Source organism: Schistocerca cancellata, chromosome 4, assembly GCF_023864275.1.
Source record: "Schistocerca cancellata isolate TAMUIC-IGC-003103 chromosome 4, iqSchCanc2.1, whole genome shotgun sequence".
Taxonomy (NCBI): Eukaryota; Metazoa; Arthropoda; class Insecta; order Orthoptera; family Acrididae; genus Schistocerca; species Schistocerca cancellata.
In genome coordinates, this window is record NC_064629.1 from 338585499 (window position 1) to 338611634 (window position 26136).

At 39.4% G+C, this 26136-nt stretch overlaps 1 protein-coding gene across 4 annotated transcripts in view; it reads right to left on the reverse strand.

Moving 5' to 3' along the window:
• LOC126184898 (dihydrofolate reductase) overlaps window positions 1–26136 on the reverse strand; it is a 101281-nt gene that overhangs the window by 1408 nt on the left and 73737 nt on the right. Inside the window, exon 5 of one of the 4 annotated variants that reach the window (XM_049927533.1) lies at window positions 4101–4231. The exons of the other annotated variants lie outside the window; for them this stretch is intronic. Coding sequence (XP_049783490.1) covers window positions 4150–4231 — 82 coding nt within the window. The 3' untranslated portion in view covers window positions 4101–4149. The remainder of the gene's footprint in view (window positions 1–4100; window positions 4232–26136) is intronic. 4 annotated transcript variants of the gene reach the window in all.

Sequence of the window (26136 nt, forward strand, 5' to 3'; positions counted from 1 at the left end):
CGTAGCGGTGAAGCAGCTCGTCGTCATAGGATAACAGTTTTTGTGTGCCTACTAAGAACTTCAAACTTTTGCTTTTCAGCGAATTTGTCTCCTTTCATACAGCATTATGTTTTCTCTCTCCTGCTACCTTCTCTCCATCTATTTTCTAAATTTATGAAGTTACGTAAAACAGTCTTCTAGTATATGTAACAGAATGGAAAGAATGTAATGAAACACAATAACGATATTAACACAGTCATGACCTTTTCATCATTTTAAAGCACATCCATAGAGGTCATATGATATCAATTTTGGTCTTGTCTGAAGCAAATTTTAAAGTCTTTCATCATAAAAACGGATTTAAGTCAAATATCCCACTAAATAAAAAGAAGAGGAAAGGTAGTTTTATGAAGTCAATTCACTCTTTTTGATGTTTATTTCCTGAAGCCTTAACATTCATTACATGATGGACACCAGGATCAGAGGCTTCAAATAATGTATTTATATCAGAGTTCAATAGCAACGCAGAGACCATGACATCAAACATTGTTCAAATTTTTTAAACTTACTAAGTCTGCTGCTGGAAAGTACTGAAGTTATTAGGTGTTTACTTGCCTGTACGTAGCAGAAGTTCCTTATGCAAAATGTTTATTGTACATACTCCTGGCCCTTGGTTCGATTATTGAAAAAAAGAAAGAAAGAAATTACCTCAGATTGAAAATAAATGCTCTTATTTTATTATATCATGATCAGTTTTGAAGGCTGTAGCCTCATCATCACATGTGCTTGTTAACAAGAGAAACTTACCATAAGCCAATGCTATACGTAATAAAATTGTATTACACACTGTGTACATGCTAACAAGTTTATTCGCCTCTTCTAGCCTTGACACTGATTAATGGCCCTAACACTAACATCAAGAATGTACATAAATCACAAATGTCCATAACAACTGACAAGTAACACATAGGTATTTAAGAACTTGATGGTGTTGGCAATTTGATTATGTCTTAGCTTAATAAAAACTGGAAATGATTGATTCCATACAGTATGTTTTTGCACCATAAACCAAGTTAGGTCATGTGGTATAGAACAGTAGCAGATTTGCTTCCATATTGACGGAGACACCTTCAACTGTGGTGTGCGATATGTGACGTAATACCATTCGGTAAATAAGAGTTGTATGTGGATCATTGCATGGAGGTATTAGGCAGAAGTTTCTAACATCTTAATAGCATAGAGTGTCCATAGTGTCTTGGAACTTTTAAGTCCTTGTGCCTTATATTAAAGAATTGTACCTTGTTTTATAACAAGTTTTTTAGCACATAAACAATACATAATGTAATTACATTATGTATTGCACTCATTTACTGTACATTTCTATTGCAAACAAGTAAATATGAGGATAAGGCTAGAAGTGCCAATATCAATCATGGTATAATCAAATTAAGAGCATTTAATTACAGTCTGAGGCAATTTTTTTCCTAATTAATTGTAAGACTGTGATCTCCACAGACCCATCAATGATGGAAAGGTGAAATAACCTTATTTCAGTTTAATTATTTACCTGTTCCATGTATTGTAATTGCAACTTCTCCTTATTTATCATTTGGTTGGTGATCAAAGATTTTTGTAGCTGAACATCTTACTCCTTTCTATCACTGTCTATGGTTAAGAGATGAATACCATAAGTAATTTCTTCTTCTATTATTATATTAATGAACATTGCTGTTGTTTTCTGTGGCTGATGGTTGAAAAAAACTTCATAAGCAAGTTAATGTACTGTGACACTTTTAACAGTCTTGTTCAACTTGTTAAAGAATGGTATCTGGTTTTACAATACTTAACTGATTAGTCCTATTGTTTCACTTTATTTATGGCATAATAATATGGGACAACAAGACAGTATGAAGTCACTGTTTATAAGAGCTGTCTATGACACGTCATCAATGTTACAGCCTCTATGATGATACACGGCCACACCTATTATTAATGAGGCTGTGGCTGCTATCTAAAAATGGATAGGAGCCAACATAGTTCAGAATTTATGATTTTGACACACTTAATTATTTTTTAAAAGTGCTGCAATGGGGAATATTCATGGTGAAAATCAGAAACAAAAATTTCACATTAACAGTGTCCAATCTTCCACTGCAAAGTCAGGAGGGCACAAGTGTACTGCCTGGCTACATTTTTATTACTTTACGCACATCATGCATGGTGACACAATGTGATAATGGAGCAAGAGTGACTGAAATATACACGGCAGTAAGGAGAACCCATTTCACCCCACCCCCCACCCCTCTTGGCACCCATATCACATTGGACTGGAGCAACTGAACCATTCCCCACACCATGATTTTGATTACCTATGATCATATACAGAAATGAGGGACATCCTACCCGAGATTCTTCCAACCCTTTCTAAAGTGGTATGTCATCGCCACACAACTGACACAACATCCTGGTCTGTCCCTATGCCACTCCCAATTCCTTGCCACATGGGTCCTATCTCCGTGGAAGATCCAGGTGCAAGACCTGCTCAATTCATCCAATCCAGTGCATCCCACTTCAATGCAGTCACTGTGAAAACATCCATATCATCTGTGGTACAATCACTGCACAGCATTTTATGTGGAAATGACCACCAACCAGCTGTCCACCAAAATGACTGTCCCATCACTGTGCAGCATTTTATGTGGACATGTCCACCAACCTGCTGACCACCAGAATGAATGGCCACTGTCAAACTGTGGCCAAGAACAAAGTTGACCATCCAGTGGCACAACACACCTCTGGGCACAACATGCTTAAATTCAATGGCACCATCTGGATTCTTCTCCCTAACACCAGCTTTTCTGTACTATGGAAGTTATCTTTGAAACACATCCTTCATTCCAGTAATCCTCCTAACCTCAAAAAGTGTCCACTAATCCACTGTCCTCACAACCTTGACCCAACAGTTCCCCTCCCACTGTTCTGTCATCCCCTCCCAATCCATGCCTTCATATCATCTTCACCGTGTGCCTTATCTCACCGGCTCCAGTACCATTGTGTTACGTGCCCAGCCTATGCATCTGCCACACCTCCCTACAGCATTCATATGTTGCAGCCCTGCTGCCCCTCAAGCCCTTAGCTACATGTCCCCAACCCCTCCTCCCACCTCTTTCTCCCTCTACCTATCCCACCTGACACAACCCCCACTTCCAGTCCACCTGCTAAACTACAACCCCGGCATTGTGTGTCTGGGGAGCACAATGTGTGTGTGTGTGTGTGTGTGTGTGTGTGTGTGTGTGTGCGCGCGCGCGCGTGCGTGTAAGTTTTCATTCTCTCTTGTATGTGCCTCTTGATGTCTCAGCACCTCTACTATTTGGTGAGTGGTCTCATTTACTCCTAAATACTAACAGTTCTGTGTTCCTCGTTCTTGAATGTAATCTGTAACAGCTATGCTGCATATTAAAATAGTCCAGTAGTTGAGACCTATCACTCTTTCTCCGCTAAGAATCTGAAGATTTCAAAACACGTGTGAAAGCACTTAACGTAATTGAGATTTGAAAATCTGGTACATTTGTTCAAAAACATGAAGGCCAAAACATTACTGAAATTTAAAACACAATTAAATGATCTTCATTCAGACAAAGTAAGTGAAACAAAAAAGTAGTGTAGACAGTTAAAATCTATGTACAAGTTTTTCTGGTGAAAACTTGCAGCCTTTGTTTTATGTTAATTCTTCCTGTCTCTTTAATCAGCACCTGTAATTAGTATCCCTGTCACGCTGAAGAAGGAGGAAGAATGCCTACATATAGAGAGCAGTCAATAGTACTTTTTACTGTGAACACAAGGCTGTTGATACTAGCAAAGCAAGTAATTCTCCATGCACTTCATTCTCTTGAAAGTAGCAACAGGACATTGCAAACTTAATAGGAAACACAAATCATTCGGAAAGGTTTGTATTATTAGAGGAAGGTGAGATAGCAACTACAATTTTATGAATTTATATGAGCATGCTGAAGTGTCCTATACTGGGTGCTCACGAGGAATGGTCAATTATTCAGGGATACAACAGGAATGATTATTGAAAGCAAAAGAAATCTAGTAAACATTGGCCTTAAAATGCATACCTTAAGAGCTACGAGCACTTCATCTTCGATACTGTGAAACAAATCTCTTCTACTGCAAAATCTTTGCTTTCCATATTTTGAGAGGTGGTAACTGCCCAATATCTTTCAAATTCTTCCAATCTGACAGCACCCTGGGGGCAGATGAAGATTATAGAACACTATACACAACCCATGCATTACCCCACACCATCCACCAGTTAACTTGTTTGTCTGGATCCCTATGACCACAAATATTAAATATAATGTTGTCTCAAAGCCATCCTCAAGATTCTAAACTTTTCAAACTAACTGGTGACATTTTTGCAAGGTGTGATAGGCATTGACACTACAGATAAAGAACTTAAGCAAATGATGACACTTTATCATGTTCTCTACCTTCAAAACTTTGAGTAACTGGGCAGGAAATGATAACAGTTCATCTGATAAAAAAAAAAGTGTGCACAATGCAAATTTCCCCAATTGGGTAATAGTGCTACTGTTAATGTTTCAATGACCATTTAAAATTCTGTTTAACACATTGTGCTTGCTGCCTGTATAAAATATGGGTACATTGTGAGTTCCCTAACAGTTGGCATTTGAAGAACTTCTGAGCGCAGCTTTCCTAATTATTAATTCACAACACATTATTTCTGATCAGTGATGGCTGGAAGTCAGTTGCTCACTCTTTTAATACATTGGAGAACTGCTAAATGGATGTTCCTGTTTCCACAAAGTGCTTCTTGACTTGAAAAAGATATTAAAGGCATAATGAGTTCCCATACTTCTGTTGTTGCAGTATGCTTCCGTAGTAGTCCTGATCAGAAATGTTTGTCACAAAACGGGACAATTTGACTTATGAAGACATCCCGTGGCTGCTTGAAGAAGCTGGTTCTAAAATTGGCGATAATAGTTCTGAAATCAATGACAGTAGTTCCGAGACGCATGATAATCTTCTTGAATATTTCATCTTGCGAGCAGGAGCCATACAAAGTAGTTGAAAAAGTTTACTACGTCTGGGGGACCGCAGCAGTCACTGTGGCCTGACTGTAATGTGTTAAAGAAATCTTAATTAACCCTCAAGTAGACGCGCGGTATACTTTGTACACACATTACCAACATAAATATCTATGAGCAAAATCACAGTTTAATCTTAGTTTAATAAAACAATGATAAAATAAACTTACATAATATGAGCTAACACACAGCATAATTACATAATAATAAAATAAACTTTCGTTATATCACTCTGTTGCCATGGACACATGTTACGCCACAGTAATGACTCACTCGATGCATTAAACAGAGTAGTGGTATCAGATCCCAGCCAACCCCATATTCGATTATTAATTGGGATCGTTTTCTTGCATGGATCAAAGATTTTTCCTCAACTAGCTCGCCAGCTATTTTATATTACTGCTGCTTACTGTGGCATATGACAACACAATTTATCACTGTGTCTACTGAAGCAATAATGAAGGAATAGGTATGGACTTGCAGTTGTGAAACAATAATGGAACAGTGCAGAGTAATTTCATTTGTGGTTGGCACTTGAGCATTAACACTGTCTAACTTTGAACTTATATCAGTGAGGTAGACAGCAGCAATAATGACTCAGATCATTAATCCACACCTATTCAACTCACTATAATATATATTCCCTGGAAACAGATTTTAAAATACCTCACACCTGTACATGGATGATCAAACTTTCAATCATAAATAAATGTTGAAAATGTTACCCTCTCTTTAACTGTACTAAAATAAATGAAAAAGTCCATCATTTAACTCCAACTACTTCATTTATGAGACTGCATACTGCCACACTCTTAAAGTAATCAGGCAGAGAAATGTCATAGCATTTGTGTCCTGAGATAGAATACAGCACATGTTGGCATGGAACACAGAGCAAAGCATACATCCAAGTTCTAGCCCAGACTGAACAATCGGAACCAACCGACAGCTGAGTCATACTGTGCCGATGATGTCATTTGGATGCAGTATGGAGAAGTCCTCCACACTCCCGGCTGTTGTTAGCCTTCTACTTCTCAAGTAGCTCCTCAGTTGGCATCACGAGACTTGTGTGTACCCTGTTATATTCCTCCCACCAAGGAAAAATCACTGGCAGTACTGGGAATCGAACCTGGGTCCTCCACATAGAAGCTAGACCCACTGACCAGTGAGTTATGGAGGCAGACTGGCACGATAGGGGACATAACTGATTTTATAAGATATTTAGTCATTGGACCCCGAATGTTTGATTAAGTTATAGGTAAATAAGGTTTTTGGGGTGTAAGGAGTGGCCAGGGAGGGATAGGGAAGCACAAGTGTGCACATCATACAGTCTTTTCCGTTCCCCACCCCCTCTCCCCAAATGATCAGAGGTTATCACATTAATAATGACACCTCCCATTCTCCCACACAAATGGGATGAGGCAAGTATAGCTTTAAACCTGAACTACCCAAAATGGTCAAAAGATTAATACTAGAGAACTGGTGGCTGCTAAATATCATTGTTGCCACATATTACACCACCATAAGATAGCCAATAAGGTTTGCAATGACACACAAAGAAGTTCTGTTTGCTGTAGATTAAAAGCCATTGCTTCCCAGTAGACATACAACTAAATTTGCCCCATGTAACTGGTATATTAGTTTTTCACATTTAAATTCATCAATGTACAAACAACAGTTTTTTATCATTACAACTAAATAAGAATTTAATCAAACATTTGTGCCTGAATTAAAAGTGAGGTTAGTTATTTCTTTAATATGTAGCACACACATAAGCCCAAACAGTGTGTTCAACAATACTCAAAATGTCAGAATACCACTAGAGAAACAAAGCAAACATTAAGAAACAAATTCAAATCTATGCCTACCATCAGCAGGCGTGTGTCTTATGGAACAATGAGACCATACTGCTCCCAACTTTCCTGTGGGTGTAGCTTGACAAGGACAGGTATCCTATCGTGAGCACATGATGGAGGGAAGGAGCACAATTTCAAGGATTAAGCAGCATTTTAGAAACAGTCTGCTGGACTGTACTCTGGCCATGGATGATGAAGTGTTTCTGAACTGGTGTAGACAGATAAAGCAATGACCCATACCTAAAAAAGGATATGTTAATAATTACCTCTAAAAACATGGTAACAAATGACTGATGAAGTGAAAAAGACAATGTAGTGATTACAAAAGATTAATGATACAAAACAATAAGAAGAAAGAACCAGTAATACAGCAAATATTCTCCTTTCATGTGAAAATATTTCATGGTGTTCATGGAATCAATGAACCTGGAAAATAAGTATTCCTGTCAGCTATTGCAATACAGAAAAAATATGGAAAATATTAATGGGGGCAATTTACGGAAGTGTGCTGAAAAGAACTGGAATAATGGTATGGCAAAATGAAATGAAAATGTTCCAACCACACCTGCAAACCAGCCACAAAGCAACATCAACTTCATTAGATACAGCACGGGCTGGAATGACTGAACCACTTCTACCACCAGCGCTTCACTCACCTTCTTCATACTAGGAAATGAGATAAATTCCCTAAAATCCTTCACACCCCTCCCAAAGTGGTGATTCGCCAGCCGTCCAATCTACAAAATGTTTAGGTTATTATTTATAATGCTTCTGCTTGGGATACTTTGTCATGCATGAAGACTTGTGTGCAAAATGTGCCCTATGTTTTCACAAAGCACATGTTAGCCTACATCAGTCACTTGTTATCCTACTAGGTCAGTGGCTGGGCCAAATGTGAAAACAGCCCAATCACATATCAATTAATGCAACATGCAACTACCTCTGCCTGCACCTGCGTGAACCACCTTCCTCATTTTCTTTCATATCATTATACCTGGCAACTTATCTTATCCATCCCACTCCCCCACAACACTGCCGCACTTGTTTCACCACATACATTGTTGCAAGGTAATCATTCATGACAGTTGGCCTCCATATTCATTGTACAGTGTATGTGGGTGTGCTCAGAAGAATATGAATATGAGGGCTGCCTTTTAAGTTTCTACGGAAACAAAGAAGTTATTATCGTATTTCTACAAACAATGGCCTTTCAAATTTATTAACTTTAGCATGAATACAAACCAGTTCCGATAAAAAATCTCTCTGATGATGTTACCCCAAAAATATTATGTGGAAGGAACCAACTGCTTGACGTGATGAAAATATCCCTCTGCACATTTTTGTTTGACACAAGGGAATAAAAAGACATCATTCAATGGTAATGAGGTGAATTTGGGCCACAAGACATGGATTCAATGTTTTTCTCCAGTAAATAATCAACTGTCTGAAATACTGTGAGACAGCTGGCATAGTCACAATAAATAACAATGAGATGTATGTATTGTTTTCTGATTTGACTAATAATATGTGTCAAAAAAATTGTTATATAAAACTCAGCATTAACTGTTCTTCGAGCCTCTAAAGTGACGTCCATGGTAACTATGGATATTAGCGATAATTTCCACAAGAAACACTTTTGCTGCTTTCAGATAATCTTGGCAAACCAAAACAGTTGATTGCAGGTTAGTTTTCAGTTGAGGTAAATATATCCAAGTTTCCTCTGCTGTTATGGTAACATATATACATTTTACATTTCCTCTATTTAATTTCTTGAGCATTCCATTACAATTATTAACACAAGTCCGTTTTTGAGTTTTAGTCAAATTGTGTAAAATCCATTAGGAACAGGTATTTATCAAACTCACAGAAAATCATTTCAATGAAAACTTCCACATGAAATGAACCATTTTGTTCACATCTCAACAGCATCGTCTAATTGTTGTCTGCAAAAGCTTAAAAATGTAATACTCTTAATGTTTTATCCATATATTTCAGTGCCCAACTACAGCTCAACATTTCCTCTCTCAGTGACTGCAATCAACACTAATTTTTTTCCATTCTTGTATTAATTTTGCCATGTACCTCATTCCCACATTTCAATCCTGTGTTGTCAGTCTTTCACTGTTATTTCTCTATTCAGCAATTCTTTCTTGACACACATTTGGTTTTTCTTTTTTCCCTTCTTTCTTTCTTCAGCACACAAATTACCCCTAACATACTACCCATGCAGTACAGGATAATTTTTGCAATACTCAAGTCTTCCTTGAACCCTTCAGTAACTATTTCATCTGAGTTGGGGTTCCATAAATGAACCAATTATTAATTTATTTTTGTTGTCAATTACAACCTTTACCCGTATTAACCCATATAAAGTCTACTTCAATGTCACTACAAGATAAACTATTTCTAAGAGCAACCAACATGCCGCAACCAATCATCATGTGCTTCAGTGCTTTCTATGAGTGCTTGGAATTCTGGTTCCTTCCAGACAAAACTATGACAATTCAGAACTATGATACAAATGTGAGACCTTCTGTTCCCGGTGAATTGATTGTTCAAATAACTTACGAGTTTGCTGCCAGGTGACGTCGTCAACCACTGCCGATATTTCGACAGGAGCACACCCTGCCATTCTCAAGGCAAAAATGCAAGGAGGAAGCAATGTGCAAGGGAATTTAATACCTCGCTTCACAGAGGAGAAACAAGGAAGATACCACACACAGAACAAGTAACCGCAGAGTCAACACACAACCAAAGACAACCAACATCAGAAATATCAATGGTGACTATTAATCAACAGGTGAGGTAGCACTAATTCTGTCCGTCTGTTTTTTGACGAGGGACAGAGCCGGATTTCAAGCACCATTTAAACAAAGTCCACCACCCCTGTTTATAAGGTTGCTTGATAGTTTGATTTCAACAGCTTCCTTAATAACACTATCCCAAATAGCAGGACGTGCAAGCCAGAATCTCCGTGTTGTTGCATTCCACAGGATGACTGGTGTCAAGGCAAGGTTCTGCAACAGCGGATTTGCTCGGCTGTTGTAAGCACGTGTGACATTTATGTTCAATCCTGTTGATTAATAGTCACCATCAATATTTCTGATATTGGTTATCTTTGGTTGTGTGTTGACTCTGCGGTTACTTGTTCTGTGTGTGGTATCTATCTTGTTTCTCCTCTGTGAACCGAGGTATTAAATTCCCTTGCACACTGCTTCCTCCTTGCATTTGTGCCTTGAGGATGGCAGGGTGTGCTCCTGCCGAAATATCAGCTGTGCTCAACAACGTCACCTGGCAGCAAACCCGTAAGTTATTTGCACATTCAATTCACCGGGAAAAGTTAAGGTCTCACATTGTTTACCTCTACGGGGAGGAAATGTATCATTGCTTGCGGAGGTTGGACAAACTTAGCAGCAGTAGAGTAAGGTTGGAATGTGCATTATCGTTTTTATTGAAGTGTCAAAATCATAGTGTGGTTCCAACATTTGCTAAGGTTGTGCATCATATTAATTCTCCTGCCGCCAATCGCATCAAGCAACATGCTGGTTTAGCTCTTGTTCGTGAAAGGATGCACTATACTCACCGTCAATTAGATTTTGCTTCTAAAGAATTATTTCAGCTTAATTTAATGATGGCGTCTAATGTTTCTGAATTTTCTTGGGATTGGGTGGACGGTGCCTCTTGGTCGCAGTCTGACTGGGAATTTCAGTCTGTAACTGCTCATCATTTGGCAAAGTTTGAACGTTTCCTTGGCTCAGTGTCTAATTCTAATTTTAATTCTCGACGTTCTGTGATCAATCTCACAGAGAAAACGTTTGACAACGCAGCTTTGTCTGTGCTGGGGAAAGGTTTGAATTTCACACCAACGCCTAAGAGTTTGCCAGTCATTGATTTTATTAGTTCTATTGAACAGGCTGTTTATAAACTACCTTCCGAGGCTGCGGAAGAGATTAGGAGGGAGGCTTGTCATGTGTTGACTGGGGCCCGTCCACCGAAGTGCAACATTACAGCAGCTGAGGCGGCTGCTTTACATTCACTCAGAATGGACCCTGATATTGTTATTTTACCTGTGGACAAAGGAAATGCCACAGTTTTGTTGAACAAGTACAATTACATTCAAAAGATGCAGTGTCTACTTTCTGATTTGGCGTATCGCAAAATTGGTGCTGACCCTACTAAGAGTGTTGAGAGAAAGACTAATAACCTCCTGAAGAAAAGTTCTTTGTCACAGGAGACTATCAAGAGTCTTAATTCTTACTGTGCTGTACCACCTAGATTATATGGCCTCCCTAAGGTCCATAAAGAGGCTGTCCCATTGAGGCCTATTGTTTCTAATATTGGTGCTCCGACATATCATGTAGCTAAGCATCTTGCTAGTTTGTTGAGCCCACTAGCAGGTAGGTGTGAACACCACATTAAGAACTCTGCAGATTTCTTACGTCCATTGCAGGGATTGCACTTAAATGATCTGATATTTTAGTCAGTTCTGATGTGGTTTCTCTTTTCACTTGTGTTCCTCTCTCTGATTCGTTGCAGCTAATTGAGGTTAAGTTTGGTGTCAAGTTAACAAATCTATTTTGACATGTGCTGACTTCCACTTACTTTTTATTCAATGGTCAGTACCATGAACAGACTGATGGAGTTGCAATGGGAAGCCCATTGTCATCTATTGTGGCCAATTTGTTTATGGAGGACTTTGAGGAACGTGCATTGGAGTCAGCAACCTTGAAACCTGCTTGTTTTTTCACATATGTAGATGATACTTTTGTTGTTTGGCCTCATGGTAGTGAGAATTTAAACTGGTTTTTGGAACACGTGAATTCAATCCACCCAAATTTTCAGTTCACTATGGAGGTGGAAAAGAATGGATGCCTTCCCTTCCTTGATGTAGTAGTCAGAAGGAAGACTGATAGTACGTTGGGATATTCTGTTTATAGGAAGCCTACTCACACTGACTTGTATCTGTGAGCTGATAGTTGTCACCAACCAGCTCAGCGTGAAGGAGTACTTCGTACCTTGGTTCACAGGGCCCACGTTATCTGAAACCCTGAAAGTTTGGCAGCTGAGCTATCACATCTCGAAGTCACCTTTCATCAGAATGGTTATAGTGAGAGGCACATCAAACGTGCGTTGCGCTATCAGCCTTCTGTGCAACGGATGAGTGGCGACAGCAACGAAGTGGCACCTAAGTCTACGGCCTTTTTGCCTTATGCAGGAAGCGTTTCCAACAAGATTGGCCGTATTTTGCAGAAATATGATGTGAAATGTGTTTTTTGACCACCTTCTAAGATTAAGGCCCTGTTAGCACCTGTAAAAGATGATCTTGGTTTGCGTAAGGCTGGTGTCTATCGTATTCCTTGCAGTTGTGGCATGTCATATATTTGTCAATCAGGGCTGTGGAAGACTGGTGTATTTAACACAAACATCACACACGCTTACAACAGCCGAGCAAATCTGCTATTTTAGAACATTACCTTGACACCGGTCATCCTATGGCATACAACAACACAGAGATTCTGGCTTGGACGGCCAGCTATTGGGATAGTGTTATTAAGGAAGCTGTTGAATCAAACTATCAAGCAACCTTATAAACAGAGATGGTGGATTTTGTTTCAATGCTGCTTGGAATTTGGCTCTGTCTCTCATCAAAAAACAGAGGGACAGAATTAGTGCTACCTCACCTGTTGATTAATAGTCACCATCGATATTTCTGATGTTGGTTATCTTTGGTTGTGTGTTGACTCTGCGATTACTTGTTCTGTGTGTGGTATCTTCCTTGTTTCTCCTCTGTGAAGCGAGGTATTAAATTACCTTGCAAATTGCTTCCTCCTTGCATTTTTGCCTTGAGAATGGCAGGGTGTGCTCCTGTCGAAATATCGGCGGTGGTCAACAATGTCATCCGGCAGCAAACCCATAAGTTATTTGAATATAATACAAATGTTTCTTAGGTCTACCATTGTTCTGCATTTGATCTGCACCCTTTGAAACTGAACACTCATTTTTACTTTCCTGAGACCCACTACCCTAAGAAATTGCCCAGCTTACTCCACACAGCCCCCCTACCTCAAGTAGCTGCCTCCTGTGTGAATGGACTCTTAATCCATGAAGCAGATCCCAATATCTCTACATTCCATGGTGCAAGTAAAGGAAAATGCAGCCTGCATGGTCACAGAAACTTCGCATCCGCTGATTCAGACTTTCACTCAGCTCTGTGCTAAAGACGCACTGCCAGTTCTGTCAACGATGCTAAAGATGGTGAGCTCTGCATGCATATTGCAAGCAAAACTGGCTGTCTTTATCACTTCAGAGAGCCACCAGAAGCCAGAGAGAATCTCTTCCAATCCTAATTGACACACCTCAGTATTCACATGAGCAACTACCTACCTTTGGCTGCACCCTGTGCTCTCCATAGCATCTGAAAGTACCAGGTACACATCTGGGATGACTAAACTGGTATGCAAACTGACAACTATATCATGTGCCTCGCATTGGTGCTCCCAAATATCAATAATCCCAATCTCTGTGACTGCTTGTACCTTGTTGGCTATGAGGCTTCCTCTGCAACAGGGCAAGCAATTGCAGCCAGCTCAAAATCTTTATCAACTATAAATGTACCTGAAACATATTTCTCAGAAAAAAAATTGGGGAGGCCAGTCGATTGGTCCCCCAGAATGTCTTCCGCTGCCAGCCATACCTTGAAATGACCTCCCAATCGATCACAGGTGATGGCTCAACCTCAATACTGGCGGGGCCAGGCCAACCACAGTGTTAGACTGATCGGGAGACATGTGAGATGTGCTGGATTTTCCTTGAATCCTCCACACACAGTGAAATCCACTGGCTGCATGACTGAAGTCAGAACCATCTGGAGCTGTGACTGAAGGGTCTCCAACTCAACTTGCATACCAAACACAGCTTTCACAGTCACTATTTGTACTAAAGATGATGGAAATATACACTACACACGCATGTGAGAAATTTAGTATTAAACTACAATAGCATACAGAGAGAGCTAAGTAAGTAGATCTTTTTAGTTCGAAGTTCCTAATACAATGCACAAACAAAACAGCTAATTTCCTGGTGCTGCACAAATGAAGTTTGGCACCTGAATGCCATTTCAGACAATATTACTTTGATTCCAGTTTCTGTTGTCACATTACTACCACTTGAAATCTTTTTCTCTCTTATGTTGCTACATTTTATCTCATTCATATTTCACAAATTTTTCCTGGGCCAATTTGGTTAACTGGACCATGTTTGTCTGCCTCAAGGACAACATACATGCCACGAAACATTTTTGTACAATGAGGAAACAAGGGCACTCATTCTGATACTTCTCCTTACTGTTTCACTGAATGATTTATCACTATCATCCAATTTACTTTTCATATGAATCTTCATCATATATTTACTTATTTACACACACTATCTGATCAAAAGTATCCAGACACATATTAGTGGACATTAATATGGGTTATGTCCCCCCTTCACCTTTACACTGGCTTGAACTTTGCTGGGGCGTTTTCAATGAGGTGTCTGAATGTCTGTGGTGGAATGACAGTCCATTCTTTCTCAGGAGCTGAAACCAGAGAAGGTAGTGATGTGGGATGCTGGTGTCTGGAGCAAAGTCGATGATCTAATTCAATCCAGAGGTGTTGCACTGCGTTCAGGTCACGACTCAGAGCAGACAAGTCTATTATAGGAATGTTACCGTCCATGAACCATAGCACTTCACAGGTGCTGCGTTGTAACAGGTCGCACTGTCATGCTGATAAAATCAATCACTGTCACTGAACTTTCCCTCTGGTGTACACTGTACACAATGCCGTAAAACATATTCATATCCTTCCACATTTAGAGTTTCCTTAAGTGAAACAAGGAGACCACACCCTTACCATGAAAAACACCCCATACTATGACACTACCTTCTCTGCACGTCACAGTTGGCATTACACTAGATGACAACTAACAGTTACCAGGCAACCACCAAATCAAACCATTCATTTGGAATGCCTTCATCCTCTTGTCTGAATAGAGCTCTGGATGTTCTTCACTTGTTTACCTGCTGGATAAATGCACTGTATTTGCTGGTGATCACTCAAAGAGTAAGAGCAGAAAAAGTGTGTGTCATTTGCATCAGGGAGTGAGTGAGTGAGTGAGTGAGTGAGTGAATGAGGGGGAGGGGAAGAGGGGAGAGGGAGGGGGAAGCGGGGAGATGGAAAGGGAAGGCGGGAATGGGAGGGGGAAGTGGGGAGAGGGAAGGGGCGGGGGGAGAGAGAGAGAGAGAGAGAGAGAGAGAGAGAGAGAGAGAGAGAGAGAGAGAGAGAAGTAATATATATACAAATATCAAATATTTAAAAGTCATTTGTAAACATATCCTGAGGGCACCCTCAGGACATAAAACCCAGTAGTCAAAACCTCCTCACAGTTCAGACCCATCCAATTATTAGCACATAACAACCTAGACTTCCCAATTCATTCAGAAATTTCATCTTCAGAATCCCAGAAACTGAGGTCTAGAAAACGATTATGGCACACGGAAATCAGCCTGCAGGACATTAACTTCAACATGCATGAAGCCTGGAAAAATCAGTGGCAGGAGCAATCTTCCATGAAGCATCACATTAATCAAAACTACCTTGGGGCAATCAGCAGGTTTTCACCTACCTCGACAACATAGATGTATACTGAATCGGATCAGAACTGACCAGAGCAGATGTTGCACCAATGTGGATAGCAATCTTCCACTCAATGTGACTATAGTGAAAAGCAGCAAACAGTACATCACGTAATGTTTGAATGTTCCCTCAGAGCACTCAAAGTATCAATGGAAGACTTCACAATTTGTCTGCAGAAGCTTCTGCTCAGCTTTCCAACCTGAACTTACAGTTATGAACTCGTTACTAACTTGTGATTGTATGTACCTGTTTAGAAATGTATATATTTGTCATATGTAGTTGTCTATATTTCTGTGCCATCATACTATAAATAAATAAATTACCATATAACTGTGATATTCTCGCAAGAACCATGGACCTTGCCGTTGGTGGTGTGGCTTACGTGCCTTAGTGATACAGATAGCTGCACCATAGATGCAACCACAATGGAGGGGTATCCGTTGACAGGCAAGACAAATGTGTGGTTCCTGAAAAGGGGCAGCAGTTTTTTCAGTAGTTGCAGGAGCAACAGTCTGGCTGGATGACTGATCTGGGCTTGTAACATCAACCAAAACGGCCCTGCTGTGCTGGTACTGTGAACGACCGAAAGCAACAGGAAACAACAGCTGTAATTTTTCCTAAGGGCATGTAGCTCTAGAGTATGGTTAAATGATTTTTCCTGAGGGCATGCAGCTCTACTGTAGGGTTAAATGATGATGGCATTCTCTTGAGTAAAATATTCCAGAGGTAAAATAGTCCCCCATTTGGACATCCGGGTGGGGCTACTCAGGAAGATGTCGGCATCAGGAGAAACAAAACTGGCATTCTAAGGATCGGAGTGTGAAATGTTAAGATTCCTTAATCGGGCAGGTAGGTTAGAAAATTTAAAAAGGAAAATGGATTGGGTGCAGTTGGATATCGTGGGAATTAGTGAAGTATGGTGGCAGGAGGAACAAGACTTTAGATCAGGCGAACACAGCGTTATAAATACAAAGTCAAATAGGGGTAATGCAGGAGTGGAAATAGGAATGCACGTAAGCTACAATGAACATCATACCGAATGCATTATTGTAGCCAAGATAGAAACAAGGCCCATACCTACCACAGCAACCCAAGTTTACACGCCAACTAGCTCTGCAGATGAAGAAGAGACTGAAGAAATGTATGATGAGGTAAAAGAAATTATTCAGATAGTGAAAGGAGATGAAGATTTAATTCTGATGGAGAACTGGAATTTGCTAGAAGGAAAAGGAAGAGAGACAAAAATAGTAGATGAATATGGACTGGGGGACAGGAATGAAAGAGGAAGCCAACTGGTAGAATGTTGCACAGAGCATAATTTGTCAAAAACTCATGTTGGTTTAAGAACCAGAAAAGAAGGTTGCATACGTGGAATGGACTGGGAAACACTGGAAGGTTTCATACTAATTATGTAATGGTTAGCCAGATATTTACGAATCAGATTTTAAACTGTAAGATATTTCCAGGGGCAGATGTGGACTTTGACTGCAGTTTATTGGTTATGAACTGTAGATTAAAACTGAAGAAATTGCAAAAAGGTAGACAATTAAGAGGTTGGGACCTGGATAAATTGAAAGAATCAGAGGTTGTTAGGAGTTTCAGAGGGAGCATTACGCAACAGTTGACTAGAAAATGGGAAAGGAGTACAGTGGAAGCCAAATGGGTAGCTTTAAGAGGTGAAATAGTGAAGGCAGCAGAGGATAAAATAGTTAAACCGGCAAGACAGTAGAAATCCTTGGACAACACACAACATACTGACTTTAACTGATGAAAGGAGAAAATATAAAAATGCACCAAATAAAGCAAGCAAAAGGGAACACAAATGTCTAAAAATGGGATTGACAGGAAACGAGAAATGGCTAAACAGGAATGGCTAGAAGACAAATGTAAGGATTTACAGGCATGTTTCACTACAGAAAAGATAGATACTGCTTACAGGGAAATTAAAGAGGCCTCTGAGGAACAGAGAAGCAGCTGTATGAATATCAATACCTCAGTTGGAAAATGAGCCCTCATCAAAGAAGGGAAAGCTGTGATGGAGGTGTATATAGAGGGTCTGTACAAGGAAATTTGGAAATTTGTGGTAAGTTCCTATGGGACCAAACTGCTGAGGTCATCGGTCCTTGGGCTTACACACAACTTAATCTAACTTAAAGTAACTTATGGTAAAGACAACACATACACACTCATGCGTGAGGGAGGACTCAAACCTGTGATGGGGGGAAGTCACGTGAACTGTGGCAAGGTGCTTCCGACCGCACAGCTACCCCGCACGGCACTGCTCTATACAAGGAAGGAGAACTTGAAAGCAATATTAATTGATGAAGATGAGATAGGAGATATGATACTGTGAGAGGAATTTGTCACAGCACTGCAAGACCTAATTGAAAGGAGGTCTCAGGTATAGATGACATTCTGTCAGAACTACTAATACCCACAGAAAAGCCAGCCATTAAAAAACTCTTCATTCTGGTGTGCAAGACATATGTGACAGTAAATAACCTCAAACTTCAAGAAGAATGTAATAATTCCATTTCCATAGAAAGCAGTTGCCGACAGGTGCGAAAATTATCAAACTATCAGTTTAATAAGTCATGCTTGCAAAACACTAACATGAATTATTTACAGAAGAATGGAAAAACTGGTAGAACGCAACCTTGTGGAAGATCAGTTTGGATTTTGGAGAAATGTACGAACACACTAGGCACCACTGGCTGTATGAATTATCCTAGAAGATACATTAAGGAAAGGCAAACCCTCATTTATAGCATTTTTAGACTTAGAGAAAGTTTTTGACAGTGTTGACTGGAATACTCTCTAAAAAATTCTGGAGGTAGGAGGGGTACAATACAGGGAGCAAAAGGCTATTTACAATTTGTTTAGAAGCCAGAGGGCAGGTGTAACAATCGAGGGGCATGAAAGGGAATCAGTGGTTGTGAAGGGAGTGGGACAGGATTGTAGCCTATCCCAGATGTTATTCAATCTGTACACTGACAAAGCAGAAAAAGAAACAAAAGAAAAATTTGGAGTAGGCATTAAAGTTCAGGGAGGAGACAAAAACCATGAGGTTTGCTGATGACATTGTAATTCTATCAGAGACAGCAAAGGACTTTGAAAAGTAGCTGAGTGGAATGGACAGTGTCTTGAAAGAAGGATATAAGATAACCATCAACAAAATCAAAACAAGGATAATGAAATGTAGTTGAATTAAATCTGGTGATGCTGTGGGAATTAGATTAGGAAATGAGACGCTTAAAGTAGTAGATGAGTTTTGCTATTTGGGCAGCAAAATAACTGATGATGGCTGAAGTAGAGAGGGTATAAAATGTAGACTGACAATGGCAAGAAAAGCATTTCTGGAGAAGAGAAATTTCTTAACACTGAATGTACACTTGGTGTTAGGAAATCTTTTCTGAAGGTATTTGTCTGGAATGTAACCATATACAGAAGTGAAACATGAACGATAAACAATTTACACAAGAACAAAACAGAAGCTACTCAAATGTGGTGCTACAGAAGAAAGTTGAAGATCAGATGGGTAGATCATGACTAATGAGGAAGTACTGAATGGAACTGTGGAGACAAGAAATTTGTGGCACAACTTGACCAAAAGAAGGGATTGGTTGCTAGGACACATGCTGAGGCATGAAGGGTTTAGCAATTAAGTACTGGAGGGAAGTGTGTGCGTGTGGGGGAGGGGGGGTTGTGTGTGTGTGTGTGTGTGTGTGTGTGTGTGTGTGTGTGTTGGGGGGGATTTAAGAGGGAGGCCAAGAGATGAATACAGTAAGCAGATTCAGAAGGCTGTAGGAAGCAGTAATTACTGATGAAGAGGCTTGCATAGCATAGGGTAGTGTGGAGAGCTACATCAAACCAGTCTTCAGAGTGAAGACCACCACCACCACCACCACCACCACCACCACCACCACAACATCAACAACAACAACAACAACAACAACGAGTTGAAGAAATGTAAATCAGTAGTACAACTGATGTTCTTCAGTAGCTCTGAAGTAATCCTTGGCAGCAAGATGACAATTGGCTTCAACCCTGGATTGTAATTGATACATGGGCCACATCATTAGGTCATGCATTGCATGCTTCCCAAATAGTCTCGCTGCATATGGGCAAAATGTGAAAATCAATTCCATGGTAGGACACATGCTAGACACCTACGCTACCTTGGGGCACTGAAGTGGATGGCTCCTCAAACTAATCCCATCATCATGTCATTTATGCTCTTTACACATGCAAATCACTCTTATCTATATACAGTCACCAATAATTGCACATAAGCTTTACAAAACTGGTAAGCATGTGCTGTGCCCTCTCATCAAATCCTGTGTTTAAGACACTTCCGGATATTCAATCCTTCGTGGACTTTGTTCTCAGGTCCTTTAAACTGGGCTTCAAGATGCAACACATTAACATGGGTCTCATTGTAACCGGTGCACATTCAAAAGCAAGGTGCAGGAGACAATGATGTGTAGCAGCGAATCAGGAGCTTGTCAGTGTTTTCTGGGACACCCTGTACATCACCTTTTGAAATGCAAACAATAACAAGCATAAATGTCTCCAGCAGCTAATAAGCAGTGTAAATGCTAGCCTTCTTTCAGGTTATGTCATCGTTGGTAATTAGTTTCCTGTTTTCAAATTTTGCACCTCAATTATAATGAGAAGCCAGAGAAAAGCATCATTCGACATATGCGCAAAATTTTGGACTTGGGTGAAGGAAAGCTGGAGCTGCACTTGATTGTTAAGTGCAATACCCCCATGTATTTCGCATTTATGTACAAACTGAGACACCTACATTCTTCCTTTCCTACACCATTTTGCTTACTTTATGAAAAACATTGGGTCATATGAATAAAATGGAAAAAGTACTTCATACTCAGAATTTCAGAGAACATTCTCACATTTGCATGAATAAAGTGAGTCAGAGGATGTACTTCACACGAGAATGTTGATAGGTTGAGTAAAAGGGTGGGGGTAGTTTTCAACACACAGAAAATTCTCCAATTTCGTATGAATAAAACTAGAAAAGTTTCTTACAAGAGGAGGACATTCTCAATTTTTTTAAATGAGCTGTGTAGTATACTTTGAGCAGAGTTAGTTCTGTTAATGTTCTAAGTTTTACCAACATTTTTAGTAAAAATGGCAGAAATTATGGTACTCAAAAGGGAAAATATATATATATATTTAGCACAAAGAAATATTGAAGAGAGAAACTGTAGAAGTTTACACAGGTTTAACAATGAAAACATTATTTGGCTCGTGAGTCACTTTCTTCCTGAAAATCATGAAAAAGGGGGTGCCTTCTCAAACAAATTGAGAATGAAAACATTTTTGCACTATTTAGCAGACTCAGGTTTTCAGACTCGTGTAGGAGAAGACTTATGTATACAGCTGACCACTGTGTCACGGACATTTTCAGATACTGTTCATCATGTTATCCAAAAAGCACTTTTGTGGATTCAGTTTCCCAGAAACATATGCACACTAGAAACAGCAAAAGTTAAGAGACTATCAAGGTATCAGTTTCCATGTGCAGTGAGGATTCTCTATCGCATGCACATACCAATCATTAACCCCTCTGTACATGGAGATGAATATGTTAATTGAAAGGGCTTTCCTAGTATAAATGTCAAGGGAACATGTGAATATAGTGACAAGTTTACAAGTGTCAGTGCTTCATGGCCTTGATGATAGAATATGGAGAAACTCTAATGCATGCCAGATACTAAGACAGAACAACAGTAATGCTTTCATTTTAGGAGATGCACGGGTTGGCACTACATCATGGTTAATGACACCATATTACAGAATCCTACAACAAGCCTAACTCCAAAGAAAGGGTGACAATCAAATGGTGCTTTGGACAGGTGAAAGGCATTTCCCCGTTCTTCAAAGCAAAATAAGACTTAGCCAAACAAAAATCTATGAAGTGATTGCTGCCTGATTTGTTTCGCACAATGTTGCAAAACAGACAGGGGATGAGTATTTTGCAGCACCTAGTGGCAACGACAATACTCTTCCAGTGATGGGAAAAGAAGAAGCAGCAAACACACCTATGCATTGTACAAACAGAAAACAAGAAATTGCTAATGTTATATGTCAACTGTAGTGCATGGGGGATTTGTACATAAACTTTATATATAGAAGCCTAATTTGTGTAATTTTTTGTAATTAAATAGTCTTTTGTTTTTTCTTGGGCTTACTGAAATTTGATTTGGAAACTTTACTTGTACCAAAGATAGTGTCAAGGGTGAGCACCAGCCATGTAAAATAGTGATTTCTAAATATCCATGTGTTATATTGTTGTTATAACTATATAGTGTTGCATATGGTGTGCTGGTTATTAGTGCCAAAAAACAGTACCACAGTGTTCACCGACCACATTTGTTATCTCATGCACCCTTACATTCTCTCTCTCTGTAAATGCTTGTTCATAGATACAAGCAAATGGTAGCAAAAATTGGTGAATTGTCTCAAATACTGAAAAACCTAAACTGGCACATACAATGAGAAAGACACAGCAATTTTTTTTGTGAAAAACTGCTTAAAAATTATAAGAATAAGCTTTTGGAGCAGAGACTTGAAATACGCTTACATAGAAATCCGGAAGAGAGGTAAGTAATCATTCTTTCCATGCTCAATATGTGAATAGCATGGGCACAAAACTTAATATGTGCTACACTATGGACTACACTCTGTCAAACACTTGTAGGAATTTGCAGAGTGTAGATGAAGATATCAATAGGTGGTGGCCATGTACCACACAGGAATATCTTAAGTCTTGCAAATGTGACTTCTTTCCATTGGAGCGACTGCAGTGACATCAGTCATTTGTATGCATTTGGATTTACTCCAAACAGTTTGTTACTTTGTCCGTCTTGCCACTTTTTCTGTCCCTGGCATATGGCCCTTCTATGTTGTAAAAAGATAACATACAATGGAATGGCACACTTCATAGCAAGATGTTTCTGGATCCTATCTTGGGCTGTTGTGTCAAGTCCCTTGTTCATACAAATTCCCTCATACCCTGCTAATCAACGCAACTTAACTTCCTCCGATTGTCACTATAACAAGAAAAGCTAATCGTGCATGTTCTGAGCATAAGGTATGTTGTCCGAATACACTACAGAGCAATTAGAGAATCTCAGCAGAAGAGGAAGTTCTTGTCTTGATCTAGTTGCACCACCTCCAGTTCCTACAGCTCTCCAATCAACACTGTAAGTAAATCTCGATCACACTATTAGGGACAACAACCAAGCAGCCAACTTTCTCTACATGCTTGGAACCATCAGTCTACGTGGGTTTAAAATCGTAGTGTTTGTACAGGAGTGCATATAGCCTCCTCAGTCCTCTAGTAGCATATATGCTGCATCCAACTTCAATTTTTGCTTCCTCAGGCAATTAACTAAACTTGCTTTGCCTGATTGTAGTGTGTACTTTACATCACGTGCTTCCTGTGCATCACTTGTTTTCATTTCTGCACACTCCCAGTACATTTCAGTACCTGATTTAAGAAATGTTTATCACAGTTCTAGCATGGCTTCTAGAAATAAACATAATTTCTGCTTGTTTTTACTACTTCTGAATTATAATGTATTTACAATATGCTTTAATATGCTAATATATGGTAAACTAGTGAATACACGATTCCCCCCCCCCCCCTCACAATAATACGGCAATACATTCCCCCCTCCCGGTGTAGCACTGGGTCTACATTCAGCAATAATCTACTTTCTCATCACAAGAGACAAAACAAGAGAAAGTACAGAATGAAGAAGAAGAGCAGGAATATGTTGATAAAGATGCATTTCCAATGAGGAAATCCCCCACAGCAAGAAAGCTTGTGCCATCATCACCAGCAAGAATGTTCCAAGCCATGCATCTACCTGACATGATAAATAAAACCCAAAAAATCATTTTAGGTGTGGGCTGCCTGCATGTAAGGTTATCACTTGGAGAAATGCATGGTAAATACTGTGCTGTCTTACAACATATTTATTCACAACACGTTCTGATCACTGATCATCATCACAGTAGAAAAATACTGTGATGACTTCAAATGTCATACACGCTATTTCACAAGAAAACACTGGGCAATGAAACCACCAATGTTTTCCATTTGCATTAGCCGGTTATTATAGTGTGAATTACCTTTTTCTGATGTTTGCAAGTCAGCTATGACATCTTTTCTGGTGAAATAGCATGCATGACATGTAAAGTTGTCACAGTATTTTTCTGTAATGAAGATGATCAAAACTGGTTGTGAATAAATATATTGTAAGACAGCACAGTGTTTACCATGTATTTCTCCAAGTATATAGATGCTGTTGACAGTTGCCTGAAAAACGTTTTTAAGGCTATCACATTTGTGTGGTACGCAAAATACATTATATATCTTTGTTTCACAGAAAAAGGAGCTGCTTTTGCAATGGTGTTAAAAACAGCAGGATGTACGTTATGCCCCAGGGAAGTGTGATATGATTGCTCTTATGCTCAACCTACATAAATGATCTGGCAATCAGAGTGAATAGCAATTTACAGCTGTTTGCTAATGACACTGTGGTGTACAGGAAGATATCATCCTTGAGTCATTGCAGGGAAATACAAGACAAGCTGGACAAAATTTCTAGTTGGTGTGACGAACAGCAGCCTGCACTACATGGAGAAAAACATAAGTTAATGCTGATGAGTAGGAAAAACAATCCTGTAACAGTCAAATGCAGTATTAGTAATGTGCTGCTTGACACAGTCATGTTGATTAAATATCTAGGCATAACATTGCAAAGTGATATGAAATGGCATAAGCACGTCAGCCTGATAGTCGGGAAGATGAGTGCTCAACTTTGCTTTAGTAGGATTGTTGACGGCATACAGAATGTTAATACAACCAACTCTTGAGTATTGCTCACGTGACAGGGATCCCTACCAGGTCAGAGTAAAGGAAGACATTGAAGCAATTCAAAGGTGTGCTGCTATATTTGTTAACAGCAGATTCAATCAGCACAGAAGTATTATGGAGATGATCCGTGGACTTAAATGGAAATCCCTGGAGGGAAGACAACCCTCTGATTGCAAGGCATTATTGCAGAAATGCATAAAACTTTTCTGTCTTGGCCACACTTTCTTATTTCTTACTTTGATTATGTATTTTGACTAATTGCCACCATAAGATCAAATACTTTAATACACAGTACAATGTACATTGTCAAACAGTACATTCATATGTGGCACAGGTGCATACTGCACCTTGTACAAACAAGTTCTATGATGATATACAGTGTATTGATGTTTTAAAGTATTTGGTCTGATGATGGATGTCAGCCAATATGCATATTCAAAATAAAAAATATAAACGTTGGGCCAAAACAGAAAAATTTTGTTTGTTTATGCATGATTATGGCTGCTGACATATACGAAGATGTCCTGTCCTCTCTCCTATTTTTACTATTGCAGAAATTTAGAGAACCGGCATTTGAGGCTGACCACCAATCAATTCTAATGCCAACTACGTACATTTTGCTTAAGAACCATGAAGATAAGACACAAAAATTATGACTCATACTGAGGCTTATAGATAGTCGTTTTTCCCTCACTCTATCAGCAAGTGGAACAAGAAAAGAAATGTGTAGCAGTGGTACACGGTACCCTCTGCCATGCACCGTACAGTGTCTTGCAGCACACGTATGTAGATGTAGATATACGTAGGTGCTTCACAAAGGAAGTTTTACATGTCATTCCATGATAAGATTATTGTGCAACAAGAGTGGCACATTTCAGAAGAGAGTACATGTTCTGAAGGCACAGTTCTGTTGTGGTACACTACAGATGCACCACAGTGTGGGAGTGAAACTGTGTGGCAACTGAAAACTTACTACAAAGTTAAAGTACATGGGACTGTACGATTCTTGAGGGAAATACATATAAATTACACACAGATTTACCATTACATTTTGGTGGTATATGGATCAAATCAAGAATCATAAAAGAAGGTTGTATACCTGGAAGAATCCTGGAGATACTAAAAGGTATCAGATAGATTATATAATGGTAAGACAGAGATTTAGGAACCAGGTTTTAAATTGTAAGACATTTCCTGGGGCAGATGTGGATTCTGGCCACAATCTATTGGTTATGAACTGCAGATTGAAACTGAAGAAACTGCAAAAAGGTCGGAATTTAAGGAGATGGGACCTGGATAAACTGACTAAACCAGAGGTTGTAGAGAGTTTGAGGGAGAGCATAAGGGAACAATTGACAGGAATGGGGGAAAGAAATACAGTAGAAGAAGAATGGGTAGCTCTGAGGGATGAAGTAGTGAAGGCAGCAGAGGATCAAGTAGGTAAAAAGACGAGGGCTAATAGAAATCCTTGGGTAACAGAAGAAATATTGAATTTAATTGATGAAAGGAGAAAATATAAAAATGCAGTAAATGAAGCAGGCAAAAAGGAATACAAACGTCTCAAAAATGAGATCGACAGGAACTGCAAAATGGCTAAGCAG